The sequence below is a fragment of the Vipera ursinii genome (genome assembly GCF_947247035.1).
Source record: "Vipera ursinii genome assembly, chromosome: Z".
In the NCBI taxonomy this organism is placed as follows: domain Eukaryota; kingdom Metazoa; phylum Chordata; class Lepidosauria; order Squamata; family Viperidae; genus Vipera; species Vipera ursinii.
The window spans coordinates 12,365,087-12,380,041 of NC_139517.1; the positions used below are offsets into that span (position 1 = coordinate 12,365,087).

A 14,955-nucleotide genomic window follows, 5' to 3' on the forward strand; every position below is an offset into this window, starting at 1 on the left:
TTGTGTGCTATGCTGGTTAAGTGGGCTTAGCAAGATCGGGGGGCTGAGCTGCCAGATTTTTGCCCCAGCGCTGGCTACAGTTTCGGAGCCCTTTTCAGAAGCGGAGCGTGCAAAAGTACACCAGGCAAGAGGCGAAACAGGGTGGACCGCTCGGCCAGATCTTCTCCCCCTCCTGTCCAGAAAGACGATGGGCCTGAATTGCAGCGATGCCTTTCACGGGGCCTGCCTCTGTCCTCTTAGAAGCGACCGATGCTGGATTCCCAGAACTGAGCAGGGGGTTGGACTAGATGACCACCAAGGTCCCTTCCAACTATAATAATAATAATAATAATAATAATAATAATAATAATAATAATTATTATTATTATTATTATTATTATTATTATTATTATTATTATTATTATTATTATTATTATTATTATTATTATTATTATTATTGGTGGAGCAGTGGGCCTTGGTAGAGCAGTGGGCTAATGCCTCCTTAAGTAACACCAGCTGCCTGCAATTAGTGCAGGTTCGGGTCCCACCAGGCTCAAGGTTGACTCAGCCTTCCATCCTTCCGAGGTAGGTAAAATGAGGACCCAGATTGTTGGGGGCAATTAAGCTGACTTTGTAATAATGCCGCTTGGGGTGTGTGTGAAAGCCCTAATAAGCAGGCATATACATAGAATGAAGGCTACTGCTAAGCTTGTAAGCCGCCCTGAGTCTTCGGAGAAGGGCGGGATATACCGTAAATGGAATTAAAATAAAAAAATAAATAAAAATTATTATTAAACTGCTCAGAACTAGATCCGAAGTGTGCTAACCCCTGCGGTCTATAAATCCGTTTTAAATAACGCTAGATTCCTCTGACATTTAACCTATAGGGTTGCCTTGCAAAAAAGGACGCCACCCCCGGTTCCACCACCACAGAGGCCCACAGGGACAGCTTCTTCCCCTGATCCCCCCCCTCCACTTCGTGCTTTGGTTGCGCCCAGGCTGCCGTCGTGATCTCATGCCCACCCAGCAGGACGGGCTGGCACCAGTTCGACTGTGCGGGGGGGGGAGGAAAGAAGCTGGCTTTCTAAATCTCTTCCCGCTGATGCGGGAAGTCTTATTTCCAAATAAAGAAACTTCGGGTGGGAGCTTGCACGCTCATCAGTGAACGAGAGAGTCTCTCTCTTTTTTTTTTTTTGAACGCAAGGGAATTGGCCTCATTCAAAGGACTTCCCCTGGTCACCCCTACCCTCTAAGATGGTGCTGCCCAAAAGGAAAGGGGAGGGGCGGGTATATTTGCCGCGAAGGGAGCGGCCGGGACTTGCGGCGAAGGCGACGCGGAGGGAAGGTTGATCGGGAAGCTGCGGCGATGGCATCCAACGGTGAGAAGGGCAAGAGGAGACTCGATCGGTTTGCCGGAGAGACCGCGAAGGGGATGCCGGGCTCTTACACCCGTGGCAACGGGCGTGCGTGCTTGCGTGCGCGCAGGGTTTTAAGCTTGATTTTAGCAGGGTCAAGTCGCTAGTCCTCGTGGTCACAGCGATGGGGCAGTAGGGCCAATGGGTTTCCGTGGAGAGGTTTTACCGCAGGGGTGCCAATTCCGGGGGATCCATCGCGGGAGGGAGGAATCGGGGAAAGAGGAAGAGGCGGACGTGCCTCGGATCGGAACCCGGAGCCAAAGAGCCGACGCTTCGCGCTTTCGGGCGAGACTGCCAAGAGAAAGCCGCCAGTGAGATTTCAGGGCTTCCGTTGAGGCGGGGCTTTGAGAGAGAGCGCGCAGGGCGGCCGAGAGGCGAGGCATCGGTCGAGATGAGGAGCCTCTGCCCCGTTTATTTTGGGGAGCGGGACAAGCCGCCCCCCTTTTGACGGACGGAGGGGGCGGCCAGAGCTCTTGGGCTGGTTTCTAGATCCTGGCCTGTTTGAAAAGAGACCGGGGAAGGGAGGTTGAACGAATTGACTTTCTCCCTGTCCGCGGAAGGCTCTTTGCCCATCGCCATCGAACCAGGGGTCGGCAACCTCGGCTCTTTTATGACTCGTGGACTTCAACTCCCAGAATTCCTGAGCCAGCATAGCTGGCTCAGGAATTCTGGGAATTGAAGTCCACGAGTCATAAAAGAGCCGAGGTTGCCGACCCCTTAGCCATCGCTCTTAAAACTGCGCCATCCGCTGCCGCCATTTTAGGAAAGCGTGAGAACCCGAGGGGAGGGAGGGAGCGGAGAGAGAGATAGAGAAACGGGGTTTCCGCGGAACTCTTGAGGGACCGCGACAACCACGCATGCGCGAGACGGAACGTTTGGAGGAGGGGAAAAAAAAACCGGGGCGAAGCTGGCTTTTTTGAACCGCCAGGCAACTCGGGAGCACGCATGCGCTGCCTCGTCTAGCCGCGAGTCCGTGTGGGCCGGCGGCGCGTGCGCATAGAAGCCTGGTATGTGTGGTTTTTTTTTTTTTTTTTGTCGCAGTGTTACATCCGGGTTCTTCCTCAACGGTTGCGCCTCATAGTTTAGAGTTTAGAATGCCAGCTCGCCCACGCGCGGCCAAACGGCTGCTCGGCCGCTGAGGGAAGCGCGCGCTACTCCCCGCCCGTCTTCCCTTCAGAGTTGGGGCTGGAAAAGGAGCCGCTGGGCTCGGCCCCAATTCCACACACACACACACACCTTCAGCCGAATCTAAATCTGTTCAAGCTCGTAACTGAGCCTGAACAGCTGTTTTCTGCTCTTATGGGTAGGTGAATTATCCCCTCAGTCCTTGTTGAGCTTGTCGCTCATTTTGACAGCGCGGCCTTGGCTCTTCCCCCCCCCCCGCTGTTCTTATTATTTGCTTGTTATTTGCCATCGTGGGCTGTTGGATGGGTTTTTTTTGTTTTTTTTTTTAATGGACCTTTGCACAAGGAGAATTGGAGCACTTAGGAATTGCTTGCTGTCCCAGGCTAGAGCTGAAGGAAAAAACCTTAATTTAAGTTGAAGTTTATTGAATTTATCTACCGCCCTTTTCGGGCCCCCCCCCAGGACTCAGGGCGGTTTACAAGGTATTTAAAAAACGTCAACAATACAAAAGTTAAAAACAATTAAAAATAATTAAATTTGATCCCTGAAAAATATAAAACCCCAATTAAAAACTCTCAGCCTGGGCCGGAAAGCTCAAAGAGCCAGGTCTTCAGGTCGGGGCAGTCCTAACTTGACTGAATTTGAGAGAAAACACCGTTACGTATGCAAAGGGGGTCTTTTTCACCTATCCCAAAATCCAAAACACCGAATGCAGCGATTGAGGCAAAGCAAAAAAAAAAAAAGCATTTATTAAGGAGGATCAGATATTTTTATATAGGGTACAGAAACAAATGATGGGATACATTAAGTACATGTGAAACATGAGTAAGCGAATGATCAAACAATAAAGACATTGATTATGTATGAGACTTAAACAATAAGAAGACATTGATTCTCATATATTCTACTGACTTGAAATTCTTCCCCTGCCATCTGCGATTGGATTCAAGACTTTCTTAGGGATCGGGTACAAACAGTGAGGGTTGGGTCTGCTTTGTCCACCCCCCCTGAAGCTTTGCACCGGCACGCCACAGGGCTGTGTGCTTAGCCCCTACCTGTACTCTTTATACACTTATGATTGTGTATCATCTAACCCATCCACTGCGATAAGTTCGCAGATGATACAACTGTGGTGGGTCTTATTACAGGTGGGGATGAGAGAGCATATAGGGCGGAGGTACAAAAACTATCCATATGGTGTAGGAACAACAACTTGCACCTGAACATTCCGGAGGAAAAAGGAGGAACCTGCCCCACTTTACATCGGGGAGGACTGTGTAGAGAGAGTTTCCTCCTTTAAATTTATGGGAGTCTACCTCTGAAGATCTGACCTGGAAAGTTAACACAACCCAGGTGGCTAGAAAGGCCCAAGAGAGGCTTCACTTTCTTAGGGTCTTGCGGAAGAACAGGGTAGAACAACGGCTAATGACCCTCTTTTACCGGTCTACTATAGAGAGCGTCCTCTCGTATGGTATTATGGTTTGGTATGCTGGTCTGACAGCCACGGATAGGAAAGTATTACAGAGGGTAGTGAGCACAGCACAAGACATTGTGGGCTGTTCCCTGACACCACTGGATGACATCGCCAGGGCTCGTTGCCTTGGAAGAGTGAGGAAGATTCTCAGGGATGACTCACACCCTGGACGGTATCTCTTTACTCTCCTACCATCCGGTAGGAGATATAGGAACATAGCCAGCCGTACCAACAGGCTGAAAAATAGCTTTTATCCGTGGGCTGTTAGGCTTTTAAATGGGACATAATCTTATGCAGAATTGGCTTGGGAGGCCGGTGTGTGGTGTAGTTGGTTCACATGGTGTGGTAGGATGGAGGGTTTGTTACTGTGTGTTGGGGGGAGAGAGCAAGGGGGGGGAGGCTCAGCTAATCTCAATGTACACATGTTGTACTTTGACAATAAGGGTTTATTATTTATTATTACAAGTGGCAGATTTATGAGTGACATACTCCCTGTCCTAGTCAAGTTTGTATCTCAACACTTGCAAGTATATTCAAGGACTTCCAGAATAGATTTGTGTAGTTGCCAAAAAAGGAAGTTCTTGACATACCAAAATGGCCTTGGCTAAGAAGAGAAAAACATGCTTTCTTAAAATTATGAGAAGAGGCCTAGATTGCAATTGTTAAAAAAATGCTAATATTACCCTTTTAAAAGTCTTAATAATGAAGTCTAACATTCCAGGTAACAGTTTGTTCCCTCAAAGTTTTTAATTCTTACCCCCTCCCCTTCTGAACTGAAAGGATTCTTGAATTTTGCCCCCCCCCCCCCAAAAAAAAAGTTCTGCAAATCTGATTAAACTGACTACCAGAATCATCCCCAGCTGTTGCCTAAAACTCAAGCATCCAGATTGGTGTAAAGATGAAAAATATGGTCTCTGAATTTGGAAAGAGACACTAACTTTGCAAAGTTGGCTTTTTCACACATGCATTCCATGAGTCATGGATACTTCAGGCAAAGCAAAAGATGTAATTGAAGATGGAGGGTGGTCAAGTTTTTGTAGGTTATCAAAATGATGCTTTCAGTATATCTGATGTATTAGAAAACAACAGTAGAAGATATGAATTGGACGAGAAATAGTAGAAAGTACTGGTTCTAGGTAACATTTCGTCAGCAACAAATTTATGGGTTACATACATCATTCCTTTTTTGAGTCAGGTTTGTATGTTTTTTTAATATTGGCAAGTGTATCCCAAGGATTCCCAGAATATGCTCTCCATTTAATTGCTGAAAGATTGATTATTTTTTTACATTAAAAATATTAGCTTGGTTAAAAAAAATGGTTTCTGGAACTTCAAAAGGAGGCATGGATGCCATGTTTAAATGCTAATATTTAAAAAAACTAATGAAACCTGAAAATCCAGGTAACAGCTACAACAAAGTTAAATGTGATGTTACAGGGGCAAGCTCTGCTTTTTCACATTTGTGTTGTGCATAATGGGTAGCATTTGAAGTGTAACAATATATTTTATTGTCACATTCTGCAAATCTCATGCCAAGGTGGCAAACAGATTTTAGATTTTTTTTGTGCAATACTGTGAACCAGCACTGGGATACAGCTCTTGACCATATGTATCTATTCTGAGTAGTGAATGACAGCCATGGACTGCAAAACATTTTCAGTTCTTTGTACAGATGTATGGCCAATGCTATATAACTTGTGACATCTCAGAAATTGAAATAAAACTGGGCATCTTTTGGCCCTGATTCTTGGGGATGCTGTGAAATGTAATACAAATTGGGGATTGCCTTTCACTGTGTTAGGTTCTCAAAATTTGTAAAGTGGATCTGTTTTAATTTTCCCAATTCTCTTGCAGATTATAGCCAGTCAACAACACAGAGGTAAATAACATTGGAATTAATTTTCTATTTATGAGTAACATGTTTGTTTTATTTTGTTTATCAAAAGGTACTACCTATCTCTCTTTCTCTCTCTCTGATATTTTGATATATCATGCATTCAGTAGGCAAGTTTTTTTTCTATAAAAATGTGAAGATTTTGTGGCACTGAATTGTCCAGAAATCTGATTCACAAATTCAGACTTGTATCTTGATTAGCGATTAAACTGTACTAATAACCATAATTCCTTACAAATAGTATGTCTAGCCCAGTTGCCCTTAGGGAATGATGCTTAAAATTTCATTTATTTTAGAATATTCATTAAATTGCCTAATGCAATTTGATAACAGGATGACCCCATAATGCTAAAGTTTCCAAGGGCTCCTGGAAAACTATTAACTTGTTCCAACCATAGAGAATATTAAAGCTGTTTTTAAAGTAGAAGAAGTTTAATGTATTGTCTATTTCTGAGTATTTCCAGTAAGTTTTCAGAGTTACACAGCACAATTCCCTCATTTGTGGAGTTATCAGCTATCTTGGAAATGCACCTGCAACCTTTGTAATTTAAAGAGAATACACTAGATATACAGTGAAAAGCAAAAATACAGTCTGAAAGTTCATTGTGGAAATAAGTTCCTTACTTGGCTGATTTTTATCTCTTCCTTTCCACTAGTTATGGGGCCTACCCAACTCCACCCACACAAGGTTATTCTCAACAAACTAGCCAGCCATATGGACAGCAGAGTTATGGTGGCTATGGGCAATCAGCGGATACTTCTGGATATGGCCAAAGTAGTTACAGCTCATCTTATGGTCAGACGCAGGGCTGTGAGTACAGTAGTCTTATTTTTGAACTTCATAACTACATAGGAAAATGTGAGAGATCAGCTGAGCTGGGGAAATAAGTGATTCTGGCTTGTTTTTTCCAAGTCAGTTCTATAACGCACCAACATATAGACTTGGTTTATAGAGGCAAAAATATGGATATGACCCTGTTGCATCCCATCCCATGATAAAGTTTGGTGATAATTATTGGAATTTCTTTGCTTGTTCACTAAAATTATAGAATTTGATTTGGGATTAGAAAGATGACTGTAAGGTTGTGAGACCTTTGTATTTCCCAACTTGGCAATAGTGTCTGTTCATGAAAACATCCGTGTTACGGTTGTGCTGTACTTCAGAAGCAAATGCAGCACCCTTTGAGTTATTAAAGCAACCATGTCATTTTGCAGGATGATATAGCTATTGTTGGGAGACTGATGCAGCTATGTGGTCTTGGCACAACAAATATATCTCTTTAGTGGGTTGTAGGCAGGTGTTGTGTTACATCCTCCTGCATATTCCAAACAAACATACCTTTTGAACCAAATGCAAACTCTTGTATTTAATTCAAAGCTGTAAGTAATGGTGGGAAATCCGGCAGCCATTGATAACGACACCAGATTTAATGCTGATTTATTGCTGAACTCCCTCCCCCCTTGTTTTAAACATAATAGCTGGATATGGCACTCAGTCCACACCACAAGCTTATGGCTCATCCACGGGATATGGCAGTAGTCAGACGTCACAGTCATCCTATGCACAGCAATCATCCTATCCCAGCTATTCTCAGCAGCCAACCAGTTCCAGCACTGGAAGGTAAATGGGCTAACTCCTGGGCTTTTCCCCCCCTTCCTGTTCAGAGTTGTGGGATGGGTCTGGAGCTGGGAACCTGAAGAATCCTAATAGGATTAAAAACATGGGTGTACTTTGAATGAGGCTAGAACGGTATTCTTTATGCTTGGTTTTTTGTGTGAAATCTGCAGTTATGGCACCAGTTCCCAAACCTCCAGTTACGGGCAGCCCCAAAGCGGGGGTTATGGCCAGCAGTCAAGCTATGGCAGCCAGCAGCAAAGCTCTTACGGGCAGCAACCTTCCTACAACCCACCTCAGAGCTACGGCCAGCAGAGTCAATATGGCAGCAGCAGCACCGGAGGAGGTGGCGGCGGTTGTGAGTAGATTTTTTTTTTCTTTTCCCAACTCATTGTCCTTTGATTCACGCACCTGGCTTCATCTTGGTTTAGATTTTGGCAAAGGGGAAGTCTAGAGAATATAATGTCCGATTCTGGTGGGATGGAGAGTAGGACCACCGCAAGAATTTTACTCTTCCCTACTCATGTTTTCTTATTGTCGGAGGTCAAAGGTCATGTTGTATAATCTTGGTGCGTGGTGTTTTGTTTTGTTTTTCCCCATTCTCCAGCTGGTGGCTATGGCCAGGATCAGTCCTCCATGAGCGGAAGTGGTAGTGGAGGAGGCTATGGCAGCCAGGATCAAAGTGGATACGGGGGTCAACAGGACCGCAGTCGTGGCAGAGGCAGTGGAGGAGGAAGTGGCGGCGGAGGATATGGTAGAGGTGGCTTTGATCGGAGTGGTGGTAGAGGTGGCAACAGAGGTGGCCGTGGAGGTGGCATGGGGTAGGTGTCTAACAGGTTGTTGTGGTAGAGGGAGCGGGTTTAAAATTTTTTTTTTCTTAGTATTTGAAAAAAGCTAAGCGTTTCTGGGAGGGTACAAAATTTGAAAAATGAAAACAAGTTTTGGTGGAAAAGGCTGGGAAAACCACCTTGTACACAATTGGTGTGCTTTTTTTTTGTACTGGGTGAATTCTTAATGGCTGTCAAAAAGGTATTCTATTACCTGCATGTGAAGGAGTTAAAATTTCTGACAAATCAGTCATCGCAGTAACAAGTTGGTGCATGGGGTGAAATACGGTATTTTCATCTTGTAATCCTACCTGGATTTGTTGACAACCTCAAAGGTGCACTTGATATGAGTATCAGTACCATTCTTCAAAGGTGAATTATACTTCTCTGTGACACGTTACAGTCATGTACAAGTACGTAGAGGATTCTCATACTACTAAATACAATACTACTACAATTTTTGCAGAAAGGAGATTGATAATAGGATTGTCCCTTCAATTCCACCCCAGTGTTAACCTAATGAGGGGCATGGTTTATATGCTGATAGCAACTTGAGGTTTCTACAATTGTTTCAGCAACATGCTTCTGGGCAAATTGTAAGCCAGCTTTCCTTGGGGTGAATGCTATGGTTTAGCCATGTAATGGCTGTCAAATTGGGTTTAAATGGATGTGTTCATGTTTACTTATTTCTTGTACTTGTGGTTTACGAGTGACCATGTAGTATCCTCAAACTGTTCTTAGGTACTTGTACTGCCTCCTTTTTTTTTTAATCAAGGGGTGACTAAAGTTGGTATTTGAAAATAACTGCCAATGATTGCTAAGCAACATTGACCATGTGGGGGTTCTGATTTGGGGGAGACAAGATAGTAGAGAGGTGAGTATAGATATGGGTAGTTGAAGGATTGTTTGCTTATGAAAAGTTGTTGCTCTGTTAACAATACCTGCTCTGTTAACAAATTCTGCATTTTGTGTGCCACAGGTGTGAAAGTCAATGAACTTTAATCAAATCTCCACCTTCCACATGTTAGTTAAGGGTCTGAGGAAGGGAGAGAGATCTTTAATGCAGGCAGATAATGCAGTGTTTAGAGCTGAGTGATTTAATATTACGAGTATTCTGATGAGAGAATGGGTTTTATACACGCTTTCAAAGCAGATATCTGCACGTAGGATTGTATGCAACAAAGGCTTTGCAAAAACAATAATTTGAGAAAAGTGGCCTAGAAATAACAGTGTGCACGGTATGCAATATTTTAAAAACAAAAGCTTGGTTCACCAGTCATGCCAAGACTAGGAACACCTACAAGGAAAACAACTTTGTCCCCAAAGCTGCATCAGGACGCCACATGTAACGGGTTCAAGATCGGAAGCAAGATTGACTAAACATTAGCAGTTGCAAACCTTTTCAAGGGTATCATGCTTTATTTTAAAAAAAAATGCTGAGGGCAAGAAAAAGGTGGAGCAGGTTGTCTTTAGATCTTCAGGAAGAATCAAACATAAGTGTTGGCCAGCATCTTAATGGATATGGTGTAGTTTCTAGCAACAAAACCTTTTTAGCCATGGAAAAAGCATCATTATCTTCTAACTTATCTCCTCAGCGGTGGTGAGCGAGGTGGTGGCTTCAATAAATTTGGTGGTAAGTCCAAAGAGTTCAAAAACTTGAACCACAAAAGTGTATTTCTATTATATTATTTTTCGGAGACTCGTGTTTGTATGCCAAAGAAATGAAAAGCCACCGTTTATCAGATAAAAACCTATGGGAGCACTCCCTGTTGTGGCACATATGCCAAAATGGTTGGTTGTTATCTGTGGCGCTGATTTCCACGTTCTGGGTTTTCTACTCAGCCAAGTTCTTCGGGCCAATTTTGGTTGTATGTTATGCAACAAGACTGGAAAAAAAAATAATGAAACCTAGACTTGTGTTTTGTGGGAGAACACGTGGAAAAATTCACTTCATAAATGTTGGGCTTGTGTGTTGTCCCTTGTTAGAAACACACATGCAAATGTTGGCTTAAAAAGTGTTAATGGAAGTGCATGCAGTCCTGAAGAAACATGGAAAAATGAAGGTTTATGTTACCTTGTTTAAAAAACCACTGGTACAAGAAGGAAATGCGAGGGGCCGCTCCCTCCAAACCGGAATGTATAATTTTGTCTGTATGAAACTCTTAAGAGCTCTTCGACAAATAAATGTTTTCATAGGCTTCTATTCTAAAGAAAGTTTGGTTTTAATACGAAGTTACATAAAAGGTGGTCTTTTTTTTTTTTTTAAGACACGTGAATGTACCAAACTAAACGAATTGGTTTTAAGGAACGTTCCCATAGGGTTTGCTGAAAAAGGCTTGGCACAAAAATTTTAAAATGGTCTACATAGGATTGTTAATGCATTTGAGACCAGTGTTGGGCATACGCTTTCAAAAGTAATTATGATTGGATGTGCTGAAAGGTGTCAAAATGTTTCTTAAAGAAATCTGTGTATATAATATGTTAATAGAATGGTTGATGCGAGTAAAGAACCTGATGGTTTATCAAAACTAAAGATCTAATCTTGTAAAAGGACTTACTCAAAATGCGTTCTGTGGTATAAGGTGGTGTGTCTACTTAACACATAGCTCTTGTGTTCAAGAAAATGAAGTGGAATAGGTTGCAGAATTCTGCCACAGGCCTCATGGTGCTGGAGGTTTAAAAAAATAAACTGATCAAGGGTCAATAAAAGACTCTGGGTAGCAGTGACTAATGTATGCTCTGAAAGTGGAAAAGTAGATTCCTCCGGGTGGTTATCCTGTACCGTTTTGAGTGTGTCTCTGGAGGCCACGCTCCTCCCTTCAAAGCTGCAAAAATTAGGTTCTATATGTCCTGGCAGAAAGAGTGCTTAAACTGGTTATGTAATAATCTCACAATTAAGACATGGTGTGCTTCTGACTGGGCGGGTATGTTTTCCTATATTCTAATCGTGAGGCTGCATATGTTCAACACTGGCCTGTTTCTAATGTGGTCGTGATGGTGATGATGTGAAAAAAAGTGGGGAGCCCACTCTCTGTCTAACTGAATCTTTCCTTCCTTGTTTTCATGTGACAAAAGGACCACGGGACCAAGGCTCACGTCACGATTCTGGTAAGTGGTTGTTTGACTGCTTTGATACTCATGCCACTTAATAATCGAAGCAAAGCTTTGAATTGATGATAAGTATTCTGTCTTAAAGGACTTGTGTTCCTCAAGGCCAGTGAAGCAGTCCTCAAGGATAACTTGAGACTTTGATGGGCATCTTCAAATTTGCCTTATGACCTCTGGGATGCTTGTGAATAACAAACCATTAAACTAGCTGATTTCAGTTGTGTTAAAAACAAACAACTTTCAACATTAATAATGCAGGATTGGTGATTTGTGGCACTTAGTCAAAGAAAATGTTCACTTCGATAAAAAGGAATCTTGAAATGGAATTGAAAATTTGTACAACCCAGAATGATTTGATACTTAAAGTGTTGTTTGGGATTTATTTTGTTTAAAAGTCTTAATTCTTTTCTTGCAGCTAATGAGCAGGATAATTCTGACAATAACACCATCTTTGTCCAAGGACTTGGTGAAAATGTAACCATTGAGTCGGTTTCAGAATACTTTAAGCAGATCGGCCTCATCAAGGTAAGCAAATACTCCACACTATCACGGATCCATTTAGCAATACGCTAGTGGGAATCCAGAGGAACACCCATCTAGTTTGTGAATCACATATAAAGACAAAATTTGTATTGCTCTTGAAGCAAGAAAATAGTAGATTCCAAGATGATTTCACATGTTTCTATTCATAATGTATCTTTCACCTAAAGGCTAGTTAACATTTTTATACTTCACAGACAAAATCTACATAACAGACAGAAAAAAGGCCCTAAAAATTTGCTTCTGTACTTAAACCTGGGGCTCCAATGCAAGATGGGAACGCTTCTGTTTGCTTGCTTCCTTGCTTATTTGATCAATTGCTCTTTGTTGATTATACAGTAAGCGTCAGCTGCTATGGGTTTTATGTTTTTATTTAATGTTGTAAGCTGCCCGGAATCCTATATTTTGAGATGGGGGACAGTCTCCAGAAATGAGCAGCAAACAAATATTGTCCCTAAATAGTATGAGCAGAAATGAAAACTTCATTTGACCAGAATGTCATCTCTTGTGTCTTTTCAGATGAACAAGAAAACTGGGCAGCCTATGATTAACCTGTATACAGACCGTGAGACAGGAAAACTGAAAGGAGAAGCCACAGTTTCTTTTGATGATCCCCCATCTGCAAAAGCTGCCATTGATTGGTTTGATGGTAGGCCGCTGATTTGGAATTGTATATTTATTGCTGGGAATTTGTATGGCTGTGTTCAAAGTGATAGGATAGGAACTGTCTCAGTGCCATTGGAATTTAAGTGAAATAAAAAGTAGTGTTAATGATGAACACAGTAATGGACAAAAGTGTTTCTCTCCCCCCCCCCCCCAATTCCATAGGGAAAGAGTTCTCTGGCAACCCAATTAAAGTTTCATTTGCCACCCGGAGAGCAGACTTCAACCGAGGAGGGGGGAATGGCCGTGTTGGAAGAGGCCGTGGCGGTAGAGGAGGTGAGTAAGACTTATCTTTGGAACTGAAAAGTAATGGAGCATCTGCTTATCCATCTTCCTGTCATGTTATTGTCCCTATTTTAAGAGAAGAGCAAGAATCGGTCCTTCAGCACAGCAGTGAAGGACCAAGTTCTGTTGTAGGATGTGGAGGTAAAAATGGATAGGAATATCTTATAGTGCAGTACTTCTTGACCTCAGCAATTGGAAGATGTGTGAAATGGCTTGAGGTTGAGAAACAACTGTTAACAGTGGATGAGGCAGTAAATCCTGGCAAGAAAACGTTCTTAGTTGCTCCCTTGAATTTTCTTCAGGACCAATGGGCCGTGGTGGATTTGGTGGCGGCGGCAGCAGTGGCGGCGGCGGCAGCAGTGGCTCCAGTGGAGGCAACCGGGGTGGGTTCCCTAGTGGCGGAGGCGGGCAGCAGCGTGCTGGAGACTGGAAGTGTCCCAATCCGTAAGTAAAATCTGTAGCAATTTGTGTGGCGGGGAAGATGGTAGTGAGTTGTGAATTTGATTTGGTTTGTAATGGCTTTCTTCCCACGATGCCTACTTGTAGGACCTGCGAGAACATGAATTTTTCGTGGCGCAATGAATGCAATCAGTGCAAAGCACCCAAACCAGATGGGCCTGGGGGACCACATATGGGTGAGTATTAGGGAGTGGATCAGCTGCACTTAACTACTAAGAGTTCTTACCACAAGAGAAGCATCATCTACAGGAGTGAGATTTCTTGTTTGCTTTGAATGGGGAAGGACACAAATGTACGACGGGTCTTCGGCCAAGATAATTTTTGTTTTCATTTTGTGAAACGCAGGACATGCGTTTTCATGGAAAGGTCTGAATATAGGAAAACAACAGTTGTCCTTTTGAGATGAGCAATCTATTCTCTTTTCCCAGGGGGCGGATTTGGTGAAGAACGACGGGGACGGGGAGGCTTTGACAGAGGTGGTTTCCGGGGAGGCCGAGGGGGAGACCGAGGTGGATTCCGCGGTGGAAGAGGCGGAGACAGAGGCAGCTTTGGACCAGGAAAAATGGACTCTAGGTAAAATTTATTTCTAGGAGTGGGATGGGTGGCTAATAAATACCATATTTCTGCACCTGAATAAAAAGCCTCCCAGAGGCTATTAGGATGTGTATCAGGCTTTTCACTCCTAAGCACCAACCAGTTTCACCCATAATAGCTTTGCCTCTGGAGTACTGCTAACTATAGCTAGTAGTCACCATCTGTAATTTTAAATTTCATTTTTTTTTCTTCTCGCCCTGCAGAGGGGACCACAGACAAGACCGCCGTGAGAGACCTTATTGAGCCAAGATCCCAGACCGTGTGAATTTATAAACTTTTTTTTATTTTGTATGATGTCTAACTTCATTGCAAATTGTGTACCCCATGTTGAGTTTGTGTACAGACTTTGTATGCCTGTCTTTATTATTTTTTTTTTGTTGACTGTACTTGGACTAATCCCAGATTACAAAAATATATTTTCATTGTGTGGTTGTAACTGCAAGGCAGGGGCGGACATAGAGCTGAATAATAAAGATGTTTTCAGTCAATTCTCAAAATAATTGTATTGGTTTTGTGTCATACAGGAAATGCTAACGCCAAAGAGATTGCTTTAGATTCAATTTGTCCTTCAGGTCTGAACTAAGAGACTCCCGGGGCTAATTTTGTTAATTTCAGCATACATTTTTTCCTGTAAAAATTTTTTTTATAAATGTTTGAGGAAAAACCAGTGTAGAAATGTTTTGTGGTTATTAGGCTCATTTGTTTTCAAAATCTCACATGTAAGAATACAAGGAACAGAGTCTTATTAAGAGTGATGTTGCTCTCCTACTTACTTACATCACTGAAATTCCCATGAGGTACAGGCAGTCCTCATTTAGCAGCCACAACTGGGACAAGCAGCTTGTGACACTGCAGTTGCTTACGATGTTACTTCCGCTCTTCTTTGCTTTACAGACCTGCAGAGGTTGTAAGCGTGAGAACTGGTCACAAAGTTAACTTTTTTCCGTCAGTGTTGCAACTACAGATGGTTGCTAAAA

General features: G+C 42.9%; 1 protein-coding gene across 2 annotated transcripts; it reads left to right on the plus strand.

Annotated features, from left to right (window-relative positions):
- Positions 1-1,285: 1,285 nt before the first annotated feature.
- FUS (FUS RNA binding protein) lies at positions 1,286-14,478 on the plus strand. 2 transcript variants are annotated; one of them, XM_083378063.1, is made up of 15 exons: positions 1,286-1,358; positions 5,848-5,872; positions 6,544-6,698; positions 7,367-7,508; positions 7,676-7,860; positions 8,110-8,323; positions 9,925-9,962; positions 11,405-11,437; positions 11,853-11,962; positions 12,497-12,626; positions 12,806-12,916; positions 13,228-13,369; positions 13,472-13,560; positions 13,813-13,957; positions 14,182-14,478. In XM_083378063.1, exons 1-15 carry the CDS (start codon positions 1,346-1,348, stop codon positions 14,219-14,221), a joined length of 1,572 nt encoding a protein of 523 aa, XP_083234189.1. In that variant the 5' UTR covers positions 1,286-1,345; the 3' UTR covers positions 14,222-14,478. The 2 variants fall into 2 exon arrangements, with proteins under 2 accessions (XP_083234189.1, XP_083234188.1); XM_083378062.1 differs by lacking the exon at positions 1,286-1,358 and adding an exon at positions 5,140-5,188.
- Positions 14,479-14,955: the final 477 nt, after the last annotated feature.

What these genes read in the sequence shown, in the direction of transcription:
- FUS (XM_083378062.1), top strand. Translation starts at nt 5,155, where the DNA reads ATGGGTTACATACATCATTCCTTTTTTGAGTCAG. An exon ending in TGGCTTCAATAAATTTGGTG is followed by an intron (nt 9,963 to 11,404) that starts GTAAGTCCAAAG and finishes ATGTGACAAAAG; the next exon opens with GACCACGGGACCAAGGCTCA. An exon ending in AGGCTCACGTCACGATTCTG is followed by an intron (nt 11,438 to 11,852) that starts GTAAGTGGTTGT and finishes CTTTTCTTGCAG; the next exon opens with CTAATGAGCAGGATAATTCT.